The sequence below is a fragment of the Erinaceus europaeus genome, chromosome 3 (genome assembly GCF_950295315.1).
Source record: "Erinaceus europaeus chromosome 3, mEriEur2.1, whole genome shotgun sequence".
Lineage (NCBI taxonomy): Eukaryota > Metazoa > Chordata > Mammalia > Eulipotyphla > Erinaceidae > Erinaceus > Erinaceus europaeus.
Window position 1 is genome coordinate 32,610,116 of NC_080164.1, and position 25,716 is coordinate 32,635,831.

A 25,716-nucleotide genomic window follows, 5' to 3' on the forward strand; every position below is an offset into this window, starting at 1 on the left:
AATCTGGGGCGGGGTCACGAGTGCGCTTGCGCCTCATCTCAGAGGCGGGATTGGTGGGCGGAGCCAAGAGGGCCGGAAAAGCTGGCGCTGGAGCGAGAACCGGAGTGGCTGTCCCGGGCGCGGGCAGCTGTGGCGGTGGGTGTTTGACCCCGGCAGCGGGCGGGCCCAGGACTGGAACTGCTACCCGGTGAGAGCCCAGCCCTGGCCGGCCGCGCCCGGGATGAGCTCGCTGACCTCCTGGGCGGCGCCGGCGGGGAAGCTGGTGGAGGGGCGGATGGGTGGGGCTGCGCTCTCCTCTGAAACCCTCCTTCCAGGGGGCGGGGGACAGGCCTGGGGGCGGAGGGGAGCTGCCCCGGGTTGCCTTCGCCAGGGAACGTGCAGCACCGGCTCTCGTCTGGTGTGGGGCCGCATCGCCTGCAGGTGTCGCGTGTGTGTCGCCCAGATCGACCCGGACTTGGGAAGCACCTGCCCGCCTGCTTCCCGGGTCTGGCTCTGCTTTGGGGGGCGGTGTAAAGTCCCCAAGTTTTTGTGCTGGCTGCAGTTGGATTCTCCGCCTGCACAGGGCAGGACTCCTGTCTGTTCTGTGCACTGTCATCCAGAGCATCTGCACGTGGTTGACACTCAGGAATAAGTGGGCAGCAGGGACGAGCTTCCTAGCCAGATCTGGCCGGGTGACCTTGAACAGACTGATCTTGGAGTTTGGGATGCATTCCTTAAAAGGGTTGTGCAACTTGGCTGGACCACAGAGAGGGTTAGAGGTTGATAAAGTAAATCCCACTGGGTGGCACGTGGTGGGTGGATGTTTGGTACAGGGAACTTGCTATTTGGGTGCCATCTCCTGGGGAATTTCTCTTGTTCATTTAAGCATGACATCTGCCAGCCTGTGCCGGGCGCTGGGTCTGCAACGTTGGCTAAGCTAGCTCCTGTCTTCCTAGCTCCTGGTTGAGAGTGAGGCAGTTAGAAGCAGACAGTACCAGGCTTATGCAGTAATTCTGTATACTCAAGATTTGGAGGAGAGGTTTCTTCGCCCAATTTAGAGGTCCAAGGGAGGCTTTCTAGAAGACACCCACTCAATCTTAAAAGGTGAGCGAAGTTAGCCAAGTGAGTAAAATGTGGAAGGGCTTTCCAGGCAGTGGGATGGTGATGCTGAGAACCTGGAGCTGTTTTGCATTACTTAGAGAGTAATTCAGTATGAAGCTCATGGTGGGAGATGAGCCTGGGAGGCAGTCAGGAATGAAGAACCTTGCATATTCCGGCAAATGAATTTGTCTTCACTCTCTAATTTAGGGCAGATGGAAGATTTTTAAGAAGGTTAATGGAATAAATAAATAACTTAAAGAAAAATTAAAAAGGTTAATGGCATCAGATTTGACTTTTCCCCCTTCAGATCACTACCTATCTAGGGTTTATGGTGGTGCTAGGGATTCAACCTGGGGCCTTTGGTGCCTCAGGCATGACAGTCTTTTTACATAACCATTATGATATTTTCCAGCTACAGGTTTGACTTCTAAAGAAATCATTTTATCTGGTGCTTGGTGGTAGATCAAAGAAGCTAAGAGTTCAACTAAGACAGTCTCCCATGTCTGAAATATTTCCAGGGGTTTATAAATTCTGGGTTTTTAAATTTTTTAATTATATTTATTTATTGGATAGAGACAGCCAGAAATAGAGTGATGGGAGATAGGGAGAGAGACAGAGAAACCTGCAGCCCAGCTTCACACTTGTAAAGCTTTCCCCATGCAGGTGGGGACTGGGGGCGTAAACCCAGGTCCTGGCACGTTGTAATATGAGTGTTCAACTAAGTGCACCACCACTCTGCTGCCTGGTTTATAAATTCTTTAAAATGTATGCCAAATTTTGTGCATTTGTGTGTTTTTATGTAGATATGGGACATGAACCAATGAACCCAGGGCCTCAGTCGTGCTGTACCACTGAACTGCCTCCCTATTGTTGTAATTGTATTCTGGGAGGGGGGAGGGGGGAGGGAGAGGATGTGAATGTGCACAAGAGGGAAAGAGACACAACTAAGTTTCCATCATCCACGCAATTCTGTAGTCACTATCTACGTTGTTCCTGTGAGGTGTAGAGAATTGAACCCTTGCACATGGCAAGGCATGTTTTACCTGATGGACCATTCATCTCCTGGGCCTCATGTGCATTTTTATGGGATGATGGCTCACCATGTTCATCAGATAGCTAAAAAGTATGTATATATAGCATTATGATGATGGGGACCCTGATAGAGATGTAGACACTCTTCTGTGGTTTGCATGAAATACTTAGTGGACCTTGGCAGTTGATTAGGTGTGGGACTGGGAGACAGGGATGAGTAGGTGAATTAATGGTTTCTACTAAAAAGAATACGAATTTTCAGAAAAGAAGAGAGGAGAAGATGTAGAGAGGAAGCTGGTGGGTTTCACTCTAGACAGTTTTTGCATCTGATGAGTCTGTGGAACATAAAAGTGACATTTGCTTTTGGCCTCATTGTTATGCACGAACAATTTAGAGACAAGAATGATTTGCTTAAGCTGAAAAGTAAAAAATAAAGTTGGGGGAGCAGTTGGTGGCACAAAAAAAAAAGGAATGATTTGCTTAGGAGCATGCATTAAAATAGTAGCAGATATCAAAGACTTTAATAATAAATGCTTTTGTAATCTAAACTCTTATGTTGATGATGAAAGGAAAAGCTTAAGGAATTACAAAGCCAGTATAGTATAGTGTGCTGAGTTTTCAAATCATTTTAGTATCCTCGGGATTTGAAGAGATGCTTCAGGATTTCATAGGAGAAGACTAAACTTTTATTTTATTCATTTTTTAATATTTATTTTCCCTTTTGTTGCCCTTGGTTTTTTATTGTTGTTGTTATTGATGTCAACATTGTTAGATAGGACAGAGAGAAATGGAGAGAGATGGGGAAGACAGAGAGGGGAGAGAGAGATAGACACCTGCAGACCTGCTTCACCATCTGTGAAGCGACTCCCCTGCAGGTGGGGAGCCAGGGGGCTTGAACAGGGAGCCTTACACCGGGCCTTGCGCTTCGTGCCACATGCGCTTAACCCACTGTGCTACTGCCCAACTCCCTAAACTTTTATTTTTAAGTCTTACTTTAAGTAGCAAATATATGTAAATTTATATGTATGTGTAATTAGAATATATGCTTCAATGTTAACACACTCACCAACATTTTAACCCACTAGAGACCACTAGCATGGCACTTGATGCTATTTGCCTGATCCAGCTTTGCACAGACCTTTAAATCCAGCTCTTTTGCCCTCTCTTACTGAGTTTTCTGTGACAGCAAGGCCATTCATTTACTCCAAGTCCTCATAGTAGCGTTCCAGCAGAACCCCAGCCCCCCCCCACATCTTTGCACTCTGATTCTGATTCTGTGCAATTAGTGCCATCCATCTTTTGATAATAGAAATCTGATTATCTCACTTGATTACTTTTTAAAAAAAATATTTATTTCCTTTTGTTGCCCTTGTTGTTTTATTGTCGTAGTTATTGTCGTTGTTGGCTAGGACTGAGAGAAATGGGGGGCGGGGACAGAGAGGAGGATAGAAAGACACCTGCAGGGAGTTGGGTGGTAGTGCAGCGGGTTAAGTGCACGCGGTGCAAAGGGCAGTAAGGATCCCAGTTCAGCTGGGGCCCTAATCAGGGAGTCCTGAGATTCCCAAACAGACTTGATGGGCCTAGAACTCAAATAAATCCCTCTCTCCATTGTTACTGGTCATTTCTATCAGGAACAACAAAATAGACCCCTTTGTGGGCGCCCATAGGACCTTGCCTTCAACCTGGATCAACAATGGTAGAGAATGTTCCATCCTCTGAAGGGAGGATGGACAACATACTCTATGCTACACCTGAGGAAGATGGGTCGATATTGGGGCAGCATGGAATGTTCCTACTCATGACCACAGAATGTGCGCTCAGATCTAGAGGGATGTAGAGGTCACACAGGCTCCTAAACTAATTAAGAGCCCCAGATTGGGAGTTGGGTGGTAGCGCAGCGGGTTAAGCGCAGGTGGCGTAAAGCGTAAGGATCCCGGTTTGAACCCCCGGCTCCCCACCTGCAGGGGAGTCACTTCACAGCTGGTGAAGCAGGTCTGCAGGTGTTTATCTTTCTTTCCCCCTCTCTGTCTTCACCTTCTCTCTCCATTTCTCTCTGTCCTATCCAAGAATGACAACATCAATAACTACAACAATAAAACAACAAGGGCAACAAAAGGGAATAAATAAATAGATATATATATTTTAAAAAGACCCAGATCACATCAAATCTTTGGGGTTTACAGTAATATTTATGGGCCTGGGTGGTGGCGCACCTGGTTGAATGCACCTGCTACAGTACACAAGGACCCGGGTTCGAGCCCCCAGTCCCCACCTGCAGAGGGAAAGCTTTTCAAGTGGTGAAGCAGTGTTGCAGATGTCTCTGTCTCTCTCCCCCTCTACCACCACATTCCCTCTTGATTTCTGGCTGTCTCTATCCAATAAATAAAGATTTTAAAAAGTTTTTTAAAAAGCTACAGTAATATTTATACCCCTTTCCCATATTAGGGAGCTACTCTCTTCCCTGATCCAGCTTTCTGGTCCTTTTCCCAGCCATAACATCATCTCCCCAGACAACAATTAGGATCCACCTGCATATCAGATTTCAGGCTCAGGCAAAAAAAAAAAAAAAAAAAACCTAGCATAGCTACAGGCCCTTTAATATATAATTAAAATATGCCTACTAGCTATCTACAAAATGGAGGACCCCCCAACACTTATCTGCACTATTCCAGCCTTTAGGTCCATGATTGTTCAACAATTTGTTTGGCTTTGTATGTTAACTCTCTTTTCAGCCACCGGGTTCCAGATGCTAGCAGCATGCTGACCAGACTTCCCTGGACAGACAACCCCACCAATGTGCCTTGGAGCTCTACTTCCCCAGAGCCCTGCCCCACTAGGGAAAGAGAGAGACAGGCTGGGAGTATGGATCGACCTGTCAACACCCATATTTAGTGGGGAAGCAATTATAGAGCCAGACCTTCAACTTTTTGCATCCCACAATTATCTTGGGTCCATATTCCCAGAGGGTTAAAGAATAGGAAAGCTATCAGGGGAGGGGATGGTATATGGAGGTCTGGTGGTGGGAGTTGTGTGAAGTTGTACCCCTTTTATCCTATGGTTTTGTCAATGTTTCCTTTTTATAAAAAAAAAAAAAATTAAAAAGGATACCAGTTCAAGCCCCCTGCTCCCGACCTGCAGGGGAGTTGCTTCACAGGCAGTGAAGCAGGTCTGCAGGTGTATATCTTTCTCTTGCCCGCTCTGTCTTCCCCTTCTCTCTCCATTTCTCTCTTTCCTATCCAACAATGACGACATCAACAACAATAATAACTACAACAACAATAAAAACAAGGGCAAAAAAAAAAAGGGCAACAAAAAGGAAATAAATAAATAAATATTAAAAAAAAAAGACACCTGCAGACCTGCTTCACCGCTTGTGAAGCAACTTCCCTGCAGGTGGGGAGTCATGGGCTGGAACCGGGATCCTTATGCTGGTCCTTACACTTTGTGCCACCTTCGCGTAACCCGCTGTACTACCACCAACCAACCCCCACTTGATTGCTTTTTAAACTCCCCTAGAATTTTTGTCTTATACCTAAAATAACACCTCAGGTTCTGTGACCTTCCGCAGACCTTTTCTGCCATCTGTGCTCTATTTTTAATATGTATATTTATTTATTTTCTCTTTTGTTGCCCTTGTTTTTTTTTATTGTTGTAATTATTGTCGTTATTGATGTCGTCATTGTTAGATAGGACAGAGAGAAATGGAGAGAGGAGGGGAAGACAGAGAGGGGAAGAGAAAGATAGACATCTGCAGACCTGATTCACCACCTGTGAAGCCACTCCCCTGTAGGTGGGGAGCAGGGGACTCGAACCGGGATCCTTCTGCCAGTCCTTGTGCTTTGCGCTGTGTGCGCTTAACCCGCAGTGCTACCGCCCGACTCCCAAATTTCTCTTGTTATAAAAACGTATTTTAATTTATTTTTATGTATGGATAGAGTCAGAAATCCAGAGGAAAAGGGAGACAGAGAAACAGGGACCAAAGGCTTGAACCTGCGTCCTCACACATTATAATATGTGCATTTAACTAAGTATACCTCCACTTGGCCCCACTATTTAAAATTCTCACCCTTTCCTTGGGTCACTGTGTTTCGTTAACTTGCTCCCTTCCCTATTCTCCCCTTGGTAAAAATTATCGTTTCATAATAGTATCTTTTATATTTGGCTTTTCTGTTGATCTTTCTGTTTCATCTAGAAATGGGCTCCCAAAGCATTAACTGTTTCTTATTCACAGATGTATACTTTGTGGGCGCTCACTGATGACCCAGGAATGAATGACTAAATCCACAAATTAAAATAAAATTAATTAGATGAAGAAGCTGGTTTAAAAACTTGGGCTTAGGAGTCAGTCTTAGGGAAGTGATTTAAGGCCAGGCCCTAGTAAGGGGACATACCATGGGGTCTCCAGATATAATAGGAGACTCCTCATTGAAGCAAGGACTTTCACTGACTACTCCATGACTGACTCAGTCTTTTTTCTTTATCAGGTACTTTTTTTTTTCCTGAAAAGAATTGACCATGTCAGAACAAAAGGAAGATATCTATACAGACTGCCATCTGTGAAACCTTTGAAGACGTGTTTGAAAAGAGTGTTTTAAGTCTATAGTAAGCAAAGTCCCTTGTTTCTATTGGAGAATCCAATCTTTTAAAAATTTTGTTAGGCTATTTTTTGAATCCAATTAAAAAATGTGTGACAGTTCCCTCATATATAAATTGTAGATTATAGCCTGCCATGGCCCCCCCACACTAGAATGTGGAGCAGACAAGATCAGTAGAAAACATCTGGGGGTGTGCTGGGTGGTGGTGCACCTGGTTGAGAGCATATTTTGCGATGTGCAAGGACCTGGGTTTGAGCCCCCGGTCCCCACCTGCAGGGGGAAAGCTTTGTAAGTGGTGAAGCAGTGTTGCAGGTGTCTTTCTCCCTCTCTATCACCCCTTTCCCTCTCAATTTCTGACTGTCTCTATCCAATAAATAAAGATTAAAAACAAAAACACTGGGGGCTGGGCAATAGTGCATCGGGTTAAGTGCACATGGTGCAAAGCACAAGGATCTGTGTAAGGATCCCGGTTTAAGCCCCCAGCTCCCCACCTACAGAGGTAGCTTCACAAGTAGTGAAGCAGGTCTACAGGTGTCTATCTTTCTCTCCCCCTCTCTGTCTTCCCCTCCTCTCTCCATTTCTGTCCTATCCAATAACAATGACAGCAATAACAACAACAACAATAAACAACAAGGGCAACAAAAGGGGAACAAATAGCCTCCAGGAGCAGTAGATTCATAGTGTAGGCACCGACACCCCCCCAGGCAATAACCCTGGAGACAAAAAAAAAATCTAAAAAAAAAAAAAAACATTTGGGGAGCTAGTGAACATGTTGCCATGTTGCAGTAAAGCTGAAATATGGCACGGTGTCTGGGAGCACTTGAACTATGAAACAGTATGCAGGCTGATTAACTGATTTTGTAAGTATAACTTACCTGCAGTGATGTATAAGCCCGGCTCTGGGAAACTTGAGGTCACCTCTTCTTTAAGCCTTACTGGAGCTAGTGTTCTAAGATTAACTTTTTTTTTTAAATTTATTTATTTATTTATGAGAAAGATAGGAGGAGAGAGAAAGAACCAGACATCACTCTGGCACATGTGCTGCCGGGGATTGAACTCAGGACCTCATGCTTGAGAGTCCAAAGGTTTACCACTTCGCCACCTTCCTGACCACTAAGATTAACTTTTTACCGAAGATAAATTCATGCTTCTGAGAGAGATGTATGTCCTTTCTCCCTTTTTGTGTGCGTGCAGGTGTGGGGGAGGGAGACACCACAGCAACACAGCTGCTTTCAGTGTAGTGGGAGTCAGGCTCCCTCTGGGCCATGCACATGGGAAAGTAGTACACTATCCAAGTGAGCTCTCTCACCTTCCTTTTTTTTTTTTTTTTTTTTAATTTTTTTTATATTTATTTTATTTATTTATTCTCTTTTGTTGCCCTTGTTGTTTTATTGTTGTAGTTATTATTGTTGTTGTCGTTGTTGGATAGGACAGAGAGAAATGGAGAGAGGAGGGGAAGACAGAGAGGAGGAGAGAAAGATAGACACCTGCAGACCTGCTTCACCGCCTATGAAGCGACTCCCCTGCAGGTGGGGAGCCGGGGGCTCGAACCAGGATCCTTATGCCGGTCCTTGCGCTTTGCGCCACCTGCGCTTTAACCCGCTGCGCTACCGCCCGACTCCCCTCTCTCACCTTCCTATGGGAGCCAGAAACAGTTAAGTCAGTCTTAGTGTTTTTTGTTTTTTTTCACTTTTTTTTTTTTTTTTTTACCAGAGCACTGCTCAGCTCTGGCTTATGGTGGTGCCGGGGATTGAACCTGGGACTTGACGGAGCCTCAGGCTTGCAAGTCTGTTTGCATAACCATTATGCTATCTACCCCTGCCCTAGTCTTAGTGTTTTTGTTGGTAAGTGAATGTCACATACTTCACTAACAAACAGATTAGAGCTGTTAGGTCTGTGACACTGTGAGAACTAGGTCTCAGAACTGTGTCAGTTGCTTCTTTGAACAGCTTTACTGACACCTCTGCAGATGACAAAATGGATTCTACCTTTTTTTGGTTCATCAGATAATGATTTTTGCAATTCAAAAAGAAAGAGTGAACGATAATTGTATCTAAATTTTGTAGTAAATGTGTGTTGAGGGGCCAGATAGTGGCACACCTGGTTAAGCACATACATTACAGTGCACAAGGTCCCAGGTTCAAGCCCCTGGATCCCATCTGCAGGGGGAAAGCTTCACAAGAGGTGAAGCGGGTGCAGGTGTCTCTCTGTCTCCCTCTCCCCCTCAACTTCCCTCTCCCCTCTCAATTTCTCTCTGTATCTCTCCAATAATAAAGAAATAAAATAAAAAGATTTGAAAATGTGTTTAGGGAGTCAGGCTGTAGCGCAGCGGGTTAAGCACAGGTGGCGCAAAGCACAAGGACCGGAGTAAGGATCCCGGTTCGAGCCCTGGCTCCCCACCTGCAGGGAAGTCGCTTCACAGGCAGTGAAGCAGGTCTGCAGGTGTCTTATCTTTCGCTCCCCCTCTGTCTTCCCCTCCTTTCTCCATTTCTCTCTGTCCTGTCCAACAATGATGACAACAATAATAATAATTACAACAATAAAACAACAAGGGCAACAAAAGGGAATAAATAAATATAAAAAATTTTTTTTAAATGTTTAAAATAAAAGGAATGTATCATGGAACTGGAATTGATTTTTATTGCTATTAGGCCTTAAAGTGACTTAGAGTGACTTAAAGTTAATTTTCTTGACATAACCAAACAAAATTTGTTTTTCTAGGGGAGCATCTCTGGACCGAACAATGGTGGAAAATGTTTCGGAAAGGCAAAAAACGTCACAGTAGTAGCAGCTCCCAAAGTAGTGAAATCAGTACTAAGAGCAAGGTAGGGGAATGAAGTTAGCAATGGAATCATAAAAAAGTGAGGACTGTGTTTCTTCTGATACTGCCTAACGGATACTAACCATAATAGCTCACCTGATAGTCTTGAAACTAGTTGTGTTTTAACATTTTTTTTACACATTCTATGCTTGTTTAATTTAATTTTTAAAAAGATTTAATTTATTTATTCATGAAGATAGGAGGAGAGAGAGAAAGAACCAGACGTCACTGGTATATGTGCTGCCGGGGATTGAACTCAGGACCTCATGCTTGAGAATCCAACACTTTATCCACTGCGCCACCTCCTGGACCACTAATTTAATTTTTTTTTTTGGTAGATTTCCCAAAATCCTTTTCTGTTTTAATTGAGAGAGAAGGAAGGAAGAAGGGAGAGAGATCAAGGCAGGGTTCATGGAGAACCCATGGTCCATGGACTTCTCCATTTCTTCTGTTTTCTCTTACATGCAGTGTCAGGGATTGAACCTAGGACCTTACTCATGAGCAAGACACAGGAATGTTCTATAGTGCCAGGTTCAGTTCCCAGTACTACCACAAGCCAGCGCTGAGCAGTGCTCTAGTCTCTTGCTGTCATTCTCTCTTTATCTCATTAAAATAAAACACTTAAGGAAAAAACAGACACATGTGCTCTGTTGCTGAGCCACTTACAAGCCCCATATTTGCCGAAATTCTTAAGTCTGATCTATAAATGGTCTCTGCAATATTGATTTTTATTTTTTATTTATTTATTTTTTTGCCTCCTGGGTTATTACGGGGGCTTGGTTCCTGTACTATGAATTCACCGCTCCTGGTGGCCATTTTTTCCCTTTTGTTGCCCTTGTTGATTATCGTTGTTGTTGTTGTTATTATTATTGTTGTCATTGTTGTTGAGTAGGACAGAGAGAAATGGAGAGAGGAGGGGAAGACAGAGAGGGGGAGAGAAAGACAAGACACCTGCAGACCTGCTTCACTGCTTGTGAAGCGACTTCCCTGCAGATGGGGAGCCAGGGACTTGGACCAGGATCTTTAAGCAGGACCTCGTGCTTAGAGCCATGTGCACTTAACCCTCTGCACTATCGCCCAGCCCCTCGATTTTTAAGCTTTTAAATGATAGAAACTGCAGGCAACTGAGGGCCTAATTCTCTCAAATCTAGAGGCTCTAGTGTATATGCAAAATGACAAGTCTACGTAGCAATGAGTTAGTTGGACATTATAAAGTGTAATGGTTAGAACTCTAGAAAAGTATTTGGGTCTTAAGAAATACTTATTTGTGTATTTTGGATAGAGACAGAGAGAAAGTGAGAGTGAAGGGAGAGATAGGGAGAGAGAGAAAAACCTATAGTACTGCTTCACTGCTAATGAGTCTTCCTCCTTGTAGGTGGGGGAAGGGGGCTTGAATCTGGGTCCTTGTATACTGTAATGTGTGCACTAACCAAGTGAGCCACCGCCCATCCCCAAGTATTTGGAGGAACCTTAAAATCTAAGTTTCTAGATGAATCCAAGACATAGCTGAGAGAGTTTTTATTATCTTCTACCCTTGTGAGTTTTTTTATTTTTATATATATTTAAGATGTATTATTTATTTTTATTTTATTTTATTTTTATTTATTTTCCCTTTTGTTGCCCTTGTTTTATTGTTGTAGCTATTATTGTTGTTGTTATTGATGTCATCATTGTTGGATAGGACTAGAGAAATAGAGGAGGTGAAGACAGAGGGGGCGAGATAGACACCTGCAGACTTGCTTCACCGCCTGTGAAGCAACTCCCCTGCAGGTGGGGAGCCAGGGGCTTGAACCGGGATCCTTCCACTGGTCCTTGTACTTTGCGCCATATGCACTTAACCTATTTTTATTTATTATTATTATTTTTTTTACCAGAACACTGCTCAGCTCTGATTTATGGTGGTGATGAGGATTGGACCTGGGACTATGGGTGCCTCAGGTATAACAGGCTTTTTACATAACTGTTATGCTATCTCCTCAGTCCAGAGTTTTCTGTTTTAAAAGCTGTGTATGCTCAATGCTAGGACTCAGTACAGCAAGAGAAAAGGCAGTTATGCCATTTATAGTGACCCCACTCCCAGGGGCTGCATCACACATCGGTGTGAACCATACTGGATAGTAATGGCCACATGTCAGTTAACATTCAAGATTTATTCAGTGACATAGTATTATGCTTTTTTTTTTTTTTTTTGCCTCCAGGGTTATTGCTGGGGCTTGGTGCTTACACTACGAATCCACTGCTCTTGGAGGCCATTTTTTCTTATTTTATTGCCCTTGTTGCCCTTATTGTTGTTGTTAATGTTGCCATTATTGTTGTTGTTGGATAGGACAGAGAAAAATGGAGAGAGGAGGGAAAGAGAAAGATAGACACCTGCCGACCTGCCTCACCACCTGTGAATCAAACTCCCCCCCCCTCTCCCCCCCGTAGGTGGGGAGCTGGAAGCTGGAACCAGGATTTGTAGGCTGGTCCTTGCGCTTTGCGCCATGTGCGCTTAACCCACTACACTGCTGCCCAGCCCCCAGTGTTATGCTTCTAACCCAAACCAGAGACTTACCATTTAATAATTCTATAGAGTCTGAGAGTGGGGAATTTAATAGTTTTCTTAGGGTTTAAACTCCTTAAGTGTGAGATCCCAGCTCTGGGAACCAGTAGTCTGATGGATTGTTTTCTAGATCACACAATGGATAAAGGGAGACTTACTGGGACTGAGAGAGTTTCTCCACTGGTTCAGAGGTTAGGAATCTTCCTGTGGGGGTGGTGTTTGTCTGAAACACAGAATTTGGGATAGATGTCAGTCTGAATTTGACAACGTCTTAATTCTAACATACTCCTCACATCTTTAGGCTACTTCCAATTTGCTACCACCACACACAACACAACAGCTCTGTTCTCATGTCAGATTATACCCTAGAAAGTTCAATTATTGGGGCCCAGGTTGTGGCACACCTGGTTGAGTGTACACACTGCAGTGTGCAAGGACCCAGGTTCAAGCCCCTGGGCCCTACTCGCAGGGGGAAAGCTTTGTGAGTGGTGAAGCAGGTCTGCAGGTGTCTCTCCATCTCTCTCCCTCTCTCAGTCTCTCCACCTGTCTCTCAATTTCTGGTTGTCTCTATCCAATAAATAAATAAAGATAATAATTTTTTTTTTTAAAAAAAAGCCCAGTTATTAAAGAAGGGAAGGAATGGAACTGGACCGTGGCAAGCCCAATTGAAAGCATACATTACCATGCACAAGGACTTGGGTGCAAGACCCAGGTTACATATACGCTCAGCCAGGTGTGCCACACCCAGATCCAGAAGTATTTTGAAATCGAAAAGGTTTTCAGGGTTTTTGTCTGTTTTGTTTTGTAGTACCAGGGATTGAACTCGGGGCTTCATAAGTGCAAGGCATGTGCCCTACCACCGAGTTCCATCCTTAGCCTCCACCAGACGTGATTTAAAAGGAAGTCAGTAACCCTGAGTATAATTCGGTAGAACAAATTAGAATTACTTAACCGTTTCATTGTTTTTCTTCTTTCTTTTACTTTGATTATCTATTTATTTATTGGATAGAGACAGCCAGAAATCAAGAGGGAAAAAGGAGACAGAGAAGGGGAGAGACAGAGACCTGCAGGTGGGCACCGAGGGTTGAACCTGGGTCGTCGTGCACTATAATGTGTGCGCTCAACCCAGTGCGCAACCACCTGGTCCCTTGCATTGTTTTTCTTGCTCTTCACTCACACCGTTGTGTTCTTGTCTACCAGACAGCATGTGTGTAACTGCAGACCGGGCACTAGCTGAATAACTGTGGAAAGACTGAAATGGGAGTTAGGAGACCTAGACGAGAGATCTGGGGTCTCTACTAGATGAAAATTTGAGTAAATTACTTCACTTCTCTGGAGGTCTTTTCTCTTTCCCCTTTACGAAGCAGGAGAAAGCTTCCTGCTTGCTTTCTGAACAATTCTCTTTGGATTTAGTGGAAATAATATGAAAGCAAGTTGTAGCTTTTCACATAAATACATCAGGTGTCTTTTTTTTTTCTTCTTCTTTTTTTACAAGAGCACTGTTCAGCTCTGGCTTATGTTGGTGCGAGGGATTGAACCTGGGACTTTGGAGCCTCAGGCATGTGAGTCTTTTTGTAAAACTCGTATGCTGTCTACCCTCTCCCCTATCAGGTGTCTTGTAAGGAATTAGAGGTGATGGCTTGATTTAGATTGAGAATATGACATCACACTTCTCCAGCCTGAGTTTTATCCCCAGTGCTGTATTAAAACATTTTAAATTTTGATTGGAGATGCAAAAAAGTAATTATTTTCCCTTTTATTTGATAAGAAAGAGATAAATTGAGAGGGGGAAGGGAGAGAGAACAGTTGGGTTATCTGATCTTTGAAATTTGGCAAAGTATTTGTCTTAAAAATTCATCTCAGGGGCCAGGTGGTGGCACACCTGGTTGAGCACACACATTATAGTGCATGTTACAATGTACAAGGACCCAGGTTTGAGCCCCCAGTCCCCATCTGCAGAGGGGAAGCTTTGCGAGTGGTAAAGCAGGTCTGCAGGTGTCTCTCTCCTCCTCTACCTCCCGCTTCCCTCTTGATTTCTGGCTGTTTCTATTACAATAAATAAATAAAGATAATTAAAGAAAAAAGAATGACTTTATATTCAATAAAGACTAATAACTTTAGGGTGGGGGTAGATAACATAATAGTTATGTGAAGAGGGGGCTGCACTTTACGCCATGCGTGCTTAACCTGCTGCACTACCGCCCGGCCCCCAGTTGACATGATTTTGTATGTGCCAACTATAATAGGTGAATATTTTTGAGAACTTGAGAGACAGTAGTGCTTCTAACTATTTTACTGCTTATTTCTCAGTCTGTAGACTCGAGTCTTGGGGGACTTTCAAGATCGAGCACTGTGGCCAGCCTTGATACCGATTCCACCAAGAGCTCAGGTAAGCAGGGGGGTTAGGTTATTATCGTGTAAAGTTTTTAACTGTTTAGATAGTTTTACTAGGGTGCCACAATGACTTTTTGTATACTTGAAACATTCATTCCTCTGCTGATTTTTTATTTTAATTTATTTATTAGACAGAGACTGTCAGAAATTGAGAGGGAAGAGAAAGAGAGACAGAGAGACACCTGCAACATTACTTCATCACTCATGAAGCTTTCCCCCTGCAGGTGGGGATTGGGGGCTCGAACCCAGGTCCTTGTGCACTGCAATGTATGCACTCAACCAAGTGTGCCCCCACCTGGCCCCTTCTTCTGCTAATATATATGTTTTATTGATTTATTATTGGATAGAGACAGCCAGAAATTGAGAGGGGAAGAGGAGATAGAGAGGGAGAGAGACAGAGAGACACCTGCAGCCCTGCTTCACCACTCGTGAAGCCTCCCCGAGCCTGCAGTTAGGGCCAGGGACTTGAACCCGGGACCTTGCATGCTGTAATGTGTACACTTAACCAGGTGCGCCACTACCTGGCCCCCCTCTGCTGTTTTTGACTAAGTTTAGAAATAGCCCAAGAATGGTGTCAGTATGGCCAAGTGGTTTAAGGCACTGCATTCAGAAATAGTCCAAGAATGGTGGGGTGTGGGTTGGGGGTGTGGAGACATTGGTGAGAGCTATTCCCTCAACAAATACATGGGCAAATTACTCTTAATAAGCCCCACAGGGGCAAAAAATGTGTGAAAGACACCTCAGCAAGAATTTAGATCATTCATGGGAGTCAGGCTGTAGCGCAGCGGGTTAAGCGCAGGTGGCACAAAGCACAAGGACCCGCATAAGGATCCCGGTTCGAGCTCCGGCTCCCCACCTGCAGGGGAGTCGCTTCACAGGCGGTGAAGCAGGTCTGCAGGTGTCTGTCTTTCTCTCCCCCTCTCTGTCTTCCCCTCCTCTCTCCATTTCTCTCTGTCCTACCCAACAACGACAACAACAATAATAACTACAACAATAAAAAAAACAACAACAAGGGCAACAAAAGGGAATAAATAAATAAATAAATAAATAAATAAATTTTAAAAGAATTTAGATCATTCAAGATAACTTCTGGATGGCCAAGAATAGATTGTATTGGACCTATATTGTTTAAGAGTGGGGAAAGGACGGGGAAATATGCAAAAAGCTTTTCATGCCTGAGGCACCGAAGATCCCCAACTTACTCCCCAAAACCACCATAAGCCAGAGCTGAGCAGTGTTTGGGGAAAAAAAGAGTGATGCAAAGGCCATGCTGATTAAAAGGACTAAGGGGCCACTCACCTAGAGGTACCTCCCTTGTAAACATCGAGAATAATTGGTAATTCAGGCTAGCATGTGTCACAGACCCTTAAAAACATTCACACAGCTATCTGACAACAGTAACTTCCTAGCAGTCAAAGGTGACTTTTTTTTTTTTTTTCTTTTTAACCAGAGCACTATTCAGCTCTGATTTATGGTGCTGTGGTGGATTGACCCTTGGACTTTGGAGCCTCAGGCATGAGGGTCTCTTTGCATAACCATTATGCTATCTACCTTCGGCTCAAAAGTGACTTCTAACCAACTTACTAGCTCATGTCTAATAGGAAATGTATTATTGGGTTGTCAAAAAAGTTATGAATCACTTTTTTTTTTTTTAAGATTTTATTTATGAGAAAGACAGGAGGAGAGAGAAAGAACCAGATATCATTCTGGCACATGTGTTGCCGGGGATCGAACTCGGGACCTCATGCTTTAGAGTCCAAAGCTTTATCACTGCACCGCCTCTCAGACCACAATGAATTACTTTTGCATAGCAAAATATATCATGACTTTTCTGAGAACCCCATATATTCATTTTCTTGTTCAAAATCCCATTTTTCCCCCCATTGAGTATGAGAGCAGTTCATCTGTAGGTGGTGGTAGTGGTAAGAAGCATATGACATAAAATATAATCTAGTAGCATCTTCCTTATGCTTCTAAATGTGGAGCATCTTTTATTACATTAACATACAAGTGGTCACTGTGGCCCCGTAATTTGATAAATATCATACTTTGTGATGATTTTGTATTAGCACACATAGTTCATAAAGCTGTTGCCATCTGTTACAAAGATCTTCTTGTCTGATATTGTTCAGTCTATATTTAAAAAAAAAGTTATCGGGGGTCGGGTGGTAGGTAGCGCAGCTGGTTAAGCGCACATGGCCCGAAGCACAAGGGCCAGCGTAAGGATCCGGTTCCAGTCCCCGGCTCCCCACCTGCTGGGGAGTCACTTCACAAGCTATGAAGCAGGTCTGTAGGTGTCTATCTTTCTCTCTCCCTCTGTCTTCCCCTCCTCTGCTCTCTCCATTTCTCTCTGTCCTATCTAGCAATAACGACATCAATAATAACAATAATTATAAGCACAACAATGATAAAACAACGAGGGAACAAAAGGGAAAAAAGAAATAGCCTCCAGGAGCAGTGGATAAGTGGTGCAGGCACCGAGCCCCATCGATAACCCTGGAGACAAAAAAAAAAAGTTATCTGTGGCTTAAGGAGATAGCTCAGTAATAGCACACAGGACTTGCATGCAAGAGGTCTCCGGTTCGGTTCTTAGTACCACCAATAACTAGAGTTGAGCAGTGCTCTGGTCAAAATAACAAGCAAGCAAACAAAATGTTATATTTTAATATTTATTTAATTAATTTATTTTCCCTTTTGTTGCCCTTACAATTTTAAAAAAATATTTATTTTCCCTTATGTTGCCCTTGTTGTTTTTTATTGTTGTTGTAGTTATTATTGTTGTTGTTATTGATGTTGTTGTTGTTAGACAGGACAGAGAAATGGAGAGAGGAGGGGAAGACAGAGAGAGGAGAGAAAGACACCTGCAGACCTGCTTCACTGCCTGTGAAGCGATTCCTCTGTAGGTGGGGAGCTGGGGCTCAAAGGCTCAAACCAGGATCCTTAGCCGGTCCTTGTGCTTCGGGGCCACGTGCACTTAACCCACTGCTGCCTCCTGACTCCCTGTTGCCCTTGTTTTATTGTTGTAGTTATTATTGTTGTTGTTATTGATGTCGTCGTTGTTGGATAGGACAGAGGGAAATGGAGAGACGAAGGGAAGTCAGAGAGGGGGAAAGACATACACCTACAGACCTGCTTCACCAACTGTGAAGCAACTCCCCTGCAGGTGGGGAGCCAGGTGCTCTAACCCGGATCCTTATTCAAGTCCTTGTGCTTCCTGCCACTTGCGCTTTACCTGCTGCGCTACCACCCGACCCCTAGCAAAATGTTATCTAGTCTTTTCTGACTTACTGGTGAGGTTTCCTGTATCAGAAAAGGAAATTAAAAACTGACATGGTAAAGAGGAGAGGAAGCCAAAAATCCTTCTATGTCAGTATTATAAAGGTATTCAGTCATTATCTAGTTGACATTTCCTTTTTCTTGTTTTTTTTTCTTAGTGAATGACTTTAATAGTTACTCCATTGGCGTCTTATACATGTAGTATTTTATAAGTTTGAGAAAAAGATCGGTGAAATTTAGGAATTTTTTTGTTACCTTAGAACATTTTACATTTAAATTTTTATTAAAGGTTACATTTTCTTTTTGTGGAACCCGGGATGAGTGCATGCATGATTTCATAGCTCCCAGGCTGACTTTTTCAGAAATATCACAGCACCAGAATTCCCTGGCACTCTCATGTGGTGCCAGGGCTTGAACCGGAACTGAACATAAATATGGCCAGGCATGTACCCTACATGGTTAGCTATGTCTTCGTTCCAAAGGTTAAGTTTGTTATTTGGAAATGAATTAAGGACACCTTATATTGTAGATATTCCTTTTGAACTCTTTATTTTGTGGTTTTTCTTTTTATCTTTAGGACAAAGCAACAACAACTTAGATACCTGTGCTGAATTTCGAATAAAGTATGTTGGTGCCATTGAGAAGCTGAAACTCTCAGAGGGAAAGAGTCTTGAAGGGCCACTAGATCTGATAAATTACATAGATGTTGCCCAGGTAAAAAAAAAAAAACGGTTCTAGAGAATAAACTCATCCTTGGGATAAGATGTTTGCCCATCTAGGTCTTCACACTGTCTTACCTTAAAGCTATTTTTATATTATTTTTATATGTAACTGAATGATTGTTTTATATTCTATATAAATAATGCAATAATTTAAGGTATTATCACTTGTAAACATTTTACCCAGCACTGTTGTGGTGGGAGGCACACAGTGTCTTGGTGACTTGGGTGACATGGAACACAGTGATACAGTTTCTTTCTTCAATCCATACTTCATATCTTGTCTGGAGAGGACTGACCACTTAATTTAAATGAAGAGCTGAAAATGGTTACACAGCCATAGACTTAAAAAAATTTTTTTTTATATTTATTTATTCCCTTTTGTTGCCCTTGTTTTATTGTTGTAGTTACTATTGCTGTCATCGTAGTTGGATAGGACAGAGAGAAACGGAAAGAGGAGGGGAAGACAGAGAGGGGGAGAGAAAGATAGACACCTGCAGACCTGCTTCACCGCCTGTGAAGCGACTCCCCTGCAGGTGGGGAGCCAGGGGCTTGAACCGGGATCCCTAAGCCGGTCCTTGTGCCCGTCCTTGTGCTTTGCGCCACATGCGCATAACCCACTGCACTACTACCTGACTCCCAGCCATACACTTTTAAAAAAGTTATTCTAGTAAAAATTTACTGTCTTCATTGAACTAGTTTTATCTCTTCAGTCTAATGCTCTCCCAACTGAGCTATTTCGGCAATGCTTATCTCTTAAAATCTCTTTCTTAATTTATTTCTCAGTTCCTTTCTTAATTTCTTTTTCTCTTTTTTTTTTAGGGAGAGATAAAGAAACAGAGAGAGGGAGGGAGAGAGCAAAGAAGCGTATCACCAAAGCTTCTTTCAGTGTCATGGGTGCAGACTAGAAACTGGGTTGCACTCCACAAAGTAGTGCACTGATGAGTTATTTAACCACTCGAATAATCAAACTCATTGTGGTGTTAATGTACCCATTTATTCATGCTGTTTCCAGTGAGAATTGAGATGAGGTGAGTTTCAGAAATCAGTCCCAGTCAGAAGATAATGACCCAGGTTTGAGCCCCTGCTCCCCACCTGCAGGGAAGAGCCTTCATCAGTAGTGAAGCAAATCTGCAGGTGTCTTTCTCTCTCCTTCCCTCTTAATTTCTATTCTTTCTTTTTCTTTCTTTCTTTCTTTTTTTAACCAGCGCACTGCACAGCTCTGGCTTATGGCGGTGTGTTGGGACTGAACCTGGGACTTGAGAGCTTCAGGCATGAAAGTCTCTCTGTAGGAAAGAGCCTTCATCAGTAGTGAAGCAAGTCTGCAGGTGTCTTTCTCTCTCCTTCCCTCTTAATTTCTATTCTTTCTTTTTCTTTCTTTCTTTCTTTTTAACCAGCGCACTGCACAGCTCTGGCTTATGGCGGTGTGTGGGGACTGAACCTGGGACTTGAGAGCTTCAGGCATGAAAGTCTCTTTGCATAACTATTATGCTATACCCCCTCCCCCCTCTCAATTTCTATCTGCCCTAATAAAAGGAAAAAATAGCGGTGGATTCATAGTGCAGGCACGAAGTCCTAGTGATAACTCTGGTGGCAGTTAAAGCAAAAAGAAGAAAAGAAATAAAATCATCATGCAGGAAAATTAAGACGAGGGTGGGGGGGAGGCGGTAGATAGCGTAATGGTTATGCAAAGAGACTCTCATGCCTGAGGCTCCAAAGTCCCAGGTTCAGTCTCCCCTCATCACCATAAGTCAGAGCTGAGTAATGGTCCGGCAAAAAGAAAAAGAAAAGGAAAAAGAAAAAGCTCACTTGGATAATGTGCTGCTTTGGCATGTACTTGACCCAGGTTTGAGCCTAGTCACCACTGCATTGAAGGAAGCATAGATGTTATGGTCTATTTCTCTCTCTTTCTGCCTCTCTTTATCAAAAAGGTCAGTATGTATAATATAATGGAGTCTGTGTCCTTTTGTCAGTTCTTCTTCTTCTAGCGTTTGCCCTTCTTCCGTAGCCAGTCAACAGCATCAGGTTGAGCCTGATGTAAAGTTTCGAGACCTCCTTTGAATCTGGAGAGGTGGCAGTCGTTGACTATGTGGGTCATAGTCTGTCTGGAGCTGCAGGGGCAGTTCGGGTCGTCTCTGGCTCCCCAGCGATGGAACATAGCGGCGCACCGGCCATGGCCTGTTCCATAGCGATTGAGGAGGGCCCAATCATAACGTGCTAGGTCAAAGCCGGGTTGACGCTTGCAGGGGTCTGTGATGAGGTGTTTGTTCTTTACCTCAGCTGACTGCCAACTCTGTTTCCAAGAGTCTGGAACAGAGAAGTTCAGTGTAGGCGTATGGGACCAGATTGGGTGACGAGACGTCAAGCGTTGGACAGGGTGGGTGAAGATATCCGCGTATATTGGCAGGTCCGGTCGAGCGTAGACGTGGGAAATGAACTTAGATGATGCCGCATCCCGACGAATATCTGGCGGGGCGATGTTGCTAAGAACTTTTGTCAGTAATAGAAGTGGATGAATCAGAAAAACACTTAACTATTAAGTTAAAATTTGTTTCCTGGGGCTGGGTGGGGGGACAACATAATAATTATGCAAACAACTTTTTCATGCCTGAGGCTCTGAGCTCCCAGGTTCAATCCCCAGCACCTGCCCAAAAAAAAAAAGTTTCCTGATTTTCTACAAAATTGAGTCAAATGTCTTTTCATTCATTTACAAAGGGTAGCCTTTATTAGTTCATAGAGTGCTAATCACTCCGGAGAATGGGGTTATTTCATGTATGTTTTATATATCCTTATGAAAGTAAAGGAATTTTCTTCTGTCTGAGAGGAATTGGGAGAATCTCATTTGCCATTTAATAAAGAACTCTTGGTAATCTGGACTGATGCCACTAGCATTCCACTGTTTAGTCTGGAATATAAAGTCATTCCAACAGTTTACATATTATTCTACTGGATGGTTGCTAGGGCTGGCGAGATAGCTCACCTGGTAGGGTGCCTGCTTTGCCTTGTCCATGGCCCAGGTTGGAGCCCTCAGAATCCCACATGGGAGTAACCATGGCACGGGGTGAAGCTTCGGTGCTATGGTGTCTGTTTGCCTGACTCTCTGAAAATCAAAGTTGCCTTTAGGTGAAACCACGCATTTGTGAGGCTCTAGGACCCCTCTACCCCCAAAAGGAAAGACAGCTAACAATGCTTCCCTCCAAAAGAAGTATGTCAAGATTTACTGCTAAGTTACTCATCTCTCCATCAAATTTGGGCTTGTCAGAATTCCATAATTGGCATTAGCATTATCGTTATCCAATTTTTTTGATTCTTAGAATTGCTTTATTCACATGCGGTAAAACAGGTCTGCAGGTCTTTCTCTCCCCCGTCTGCCCCTCCTCTCTCCATTTCTCTTTGTCCTATCTAAGGGCAACGACATCAGTCACAACAACAATAATAACTACAACAACAATAAAAAAAAAACAATGGCAACAAAAGGGAAAATAAATTAAAAAAAAAAAGAATTTGCTTTAAATCTACCATGAGAAGTGATTGGCAAGAAGTAAAAAAGGTACATGAATGCAGCTCACTTACCATTATTTCTTCAACAGAGGCAAGTGGTTCCACAAAACATTTAAATGTGGAACATTTTTTGGTTGCCAACAGTATTTCTTTTCTCTAAAAGAAATGAACTAGTATCTTACTTTAGGAGATAAAGCTAGATATTCTGCTAGAAAAGTCATCAGATACTACGTTTTTATTTTTTGAATGGCTCCAAGTACTTACTGATATTTTTGAGAGCAGAGAGTAAACATTTACTGAACATTATTTACCTGAATTCTGGAAGCATGGGGATTGGCAGCTGTCTCTGACACCTGGGTAGGATATAAAATGACTGAGGAAAATCCTTCCTGTGGTAATGTTCCCTGATCATTTCATGAGCTGTCATGTTATAAGCTATATGCATATAAAGACCTTTTTCTTCTGATGTTGACTGGCTACGGAAGAAGGGCAGACGCTAGAAGAAGAAGAAGATTTTAACCTCACTAAGATCTGTAAAAAGTATTTGTAGTTAGCTCACCTGTGGGGGGGTTGGGGTGGGAGCTTCCTGAGTAGTGGTTTCTCTTTCTCCCTCTCTAGCTCCATATCCCCTTTTCAATTTCTGTCTTATCAAATACAAAAATTTAAAAAATTAAAGGGGGGCAAATTTTTATCTCTTTGGAAACTCTTGCTGGTCTACAGTGTACTCTTCATTCTTTAAAGGATGACCAGGTACTAAAGTAGACTAATTTGACTTTTTATATAGTGTTTACATATATTTTATTTCTACTTTAAAGCAAGATGGAAAGTTGCCTTTTGTCCCTCTAGAGGAAGAATTTATTATGGGAGTTTCCAAATATGGCATCAAAGTATCAACATCAGATCAGTATGTAAGTATTTTGAATCACTAAAGGGGAAAATCCTTTAGACATTGGGGAGTTCAGGTGGGTAAGGGCCCATTTGTAGGTACGTCTTCCCTTTTCCAGTAGTTCATTCTGAAAATGGCTGATATTCTAGGGTGAATAGGAGTTTCCTTTTGCTTTTTATATGGGAGAGCTCAACTCAACATCCCCACAGCATTTAATTTTTTCTTTTTCTCAATGTTGGAGGTTGAAGCCAGGGCTCCATACATGTGAAGCATGTACACTAGCACTGAGCCATCTCTAGCCCTGTTTAAACTTAGACTCCCGTACCAGTAGTGTACTTGCCTCTCTGCTATCTGAAATGAAAAGAATGGAAAAGTTGGTCAGAGCAGTGCTACTGTACATTTGAGGCTTCAGCACCATAAACAAACAAAGCCACCACACTAGTAAAGAACTGTGTGTGTGGGGGGGGGCAGAGCTTGGCACAGATAGGATTTGGAGTTTAGATCATCCCACTCCCATCTCTGGAATTTAATTTGGAATATATACTAACTATGAATGTAAATTGTTCCATAACTGAGCATACCAATTTCTCTCTTTTGAGGGAAAAACTTATGTAACTGGGGCTGTGTGGTGGTGCACCCGGTTAAGTGCACAAGGGCCTGGGTTCAAGCCCTCCGTCCTCAGTTGCAGGGGAAGTGCTTCACGATTGGTGCAGGAATCTTTCTCCTTACCCACTTTCCCTCTAAACTTCTCTCTGTCCTATAAAATTAAATAAGTAGTTAAAAAGAACAACTGTGAAACTGTAAAATAGTCATGATCTTTTTTTTCCCCGACTTCTGCAGGATGTTTTGCATAGGCATGCTCTATACTTAATCATCCGGATGGTGTGTTATGATGATGGCTTGGGGGCAGGAAAAAGCTTATTGGCCCTGAAGACTACAGATGCAAGCAATGAAGAATACAGCCTGTGGGTTTATCAGTGCAATAGCCTGGTGAGGTTTGAGATGACCTTGGTTAGCCCCTTATTTGCAGAGTAAAGTGACAAAACCAGAGACCATTTGCAGTCTTTTCAAAGGATGCAGAGATTCTGCCAACTGTGTATCAAGTACCTGGCAGAATGTAGTGAATGTTTGTCAGGCCAGCTATCCAGACTTACCTCAGGCTATGAACTGTCAAGCCAGGAGCAACAATGATGTGTCAGCTCAGTTTCATGGCTAACACAAAGCAGGTGGGAGAAAGTAAGGTGGCTTCCTAAGACAGACCCATCCCCTGCCCTCCTGTATGTTATTGACCTTACTGAGCCTAGATGGTCTTTCCCAAAGGCCTTATGTGGAGACAAGAAGTGCAGGAAGGGAGTATGTGACGTGATGCAGTAGTCCAAGCAGACTCTGACCTGGGCTTTCCCAAAACTGTTGATGTGCAGGTTTAAGAGAGTTGTTAAAGGGGCAGGTGGTGGTGGTGGTGGTGCGCCTGGTTGAGTGCACCTGCTACAATGTGCAAGGACCTGGGTTCAAGCCCCTGGTCTCCACCTGCAGAAGCAAAGCTTCACAAGTGGTAAAACTGCTGCAGGTATTTCTCTGTCTCGCTCCCCTTCTCCCCCCAATTTCTGTCTATCCAATAAATAAGGAAATAAAATATTTTTTAAAAGGAGTTGTTAAAGAGGGTCTGATTTATATCCTTGCTGGGCAAACTAACTTTAGGGAGAGACTGATGAACACTTTGTCTTTTTCATTTAATGTAGGAACAAGCACAAGCAATCTGCAAAGTTTTATCTACTGCATTTGACTCTGTATTAGCATCTGAGAAGTCTTGAATTCTGCCATCAAGTGGAAGTCTGCCTCATGTGAAAGTTCAACTGTTTTCTAAATAGTTTTGTTTTCTATCTGTAATGTTGTACCATTATTGAAAATATGAAGTAGTCACTTGCTCTATTTTTTTTTTGAAAAATACAATGTATAAAACATGAATTCCTTGCTTTCCTATTAAAATATCTTATTAACTCTCAATAAAATACCTACATTCAGGGGCTGGGTGATGGTGTACCTGGCTGAGTGCGTGTTACAACGCAGAAGGAGCCAGGTTCAAGCCCCCTATAATCCACCTGTGCGGGCAAATTGTGAAGCAGTGCTGCAGGTATCTTTCTCCATCTGTGTCTTCCCTCTTGGTATCTATCTTCAAATAAATTCAATATTAAAAAATATTTACATTCAGGGAGTCAGGCGGTAGCGCAGTGGATTAAGTGCACGTAGTGTGAAGTCTAAGGATCGGCGTAAGGATCCCAGTTCGAGCCCCGGCTTCCCACCTGCAGGGGAGTTGCTTCACAGGTGGTGAAGCAGGTCTGCAGGTGTCTTTCTCTCTCCCTCTCTGTCTTCCCCTCCTCTCTCCATTTCTCTCTGTCCTATCTAACAATGACGACATCAATAACAAGAATGATAATAACTACAACAATAAAAAACAAGGGCAACAAAAGGGAAAATAAATATGAAAAAATTTACAGAGACTAAAAAGCGAACCTCATTTGCCACTTCTAAACACAAATAAATTTAATGTGTAAGTATCACAAGAGTGTATTCAGTGAATAAAAGAAATACTAAGAACTTTCTGAGGAGTATTAGTGTAGTCTGTTCTGTGAAGCTTCCAGCTAGTAGGTCTCCCTTTCTTGGATTGAGGCAGAGCTCATGCCAACTTAGAAGAGTGACACTACTAGTTCAAGATGGAAATTAAACCATTACAAGTATACTGTGAGGATAACATGTTAGAAAACCATATTTACCTCAGAGTTGAGGGAATCTACAATGATTATTGCTTATTTCCAAAGTAAGAGAACTTAAAAAAAAAAAGCTCATGTACAGTAAGTAGGTTAGTACTATTT

General features: G+C 42.9%; 1 protein-coding gene across 2 annotated transcripts; it reads left to right on the forward strand.

Moving 5' to 3' along the window:
- The first annotated feature begins 52 nt into the window (after positions 1 to 52).
- ITGB1BP1 (integrin subunit beta 1 binding protein 1) lies at positions 53 to 24,811 on the forward strand. 2 transcript variants are annotated; one of them, XM_060187014.1, is made up of 8 exons: positions 70 to 187; positions 6,597 to 6,714; positions 9,429 to 9,532; positions 14,381 to 14,459; positions 18,318 to 18,454; positions 22,776 to 22,868; positions 23,687 to 23,836; positions 24,586 to 24,811. In XM_060187014.1, the coding sequence occupies exons 3-8, from the start codon at positions 9,461 to 9,463 to the stop codon at positions 24,655 to 24,657; spliced, it is 603 nt and encodes a 200-aa protein (XP_060042997.1). In that variant the 5' UTR covers positions 70 to 187; positions 6,597 to 6,714; positions 9,429 to 9,460; the 3' UTR covers positions 24,658 to 24,811. The 2 variants fall into 2 exon arrangements, with proteins under 2 accessions (XP_016043244.1, XP_060042997.1); XM_016187758.2 differs by lacking the exon at positions 6,597 to 6,714 and having other exon boundaries at positions 53 to 187.
- The last annotated feature ends 905 nt before the right edge of the window (positions 24,812 to 25,716 follow it).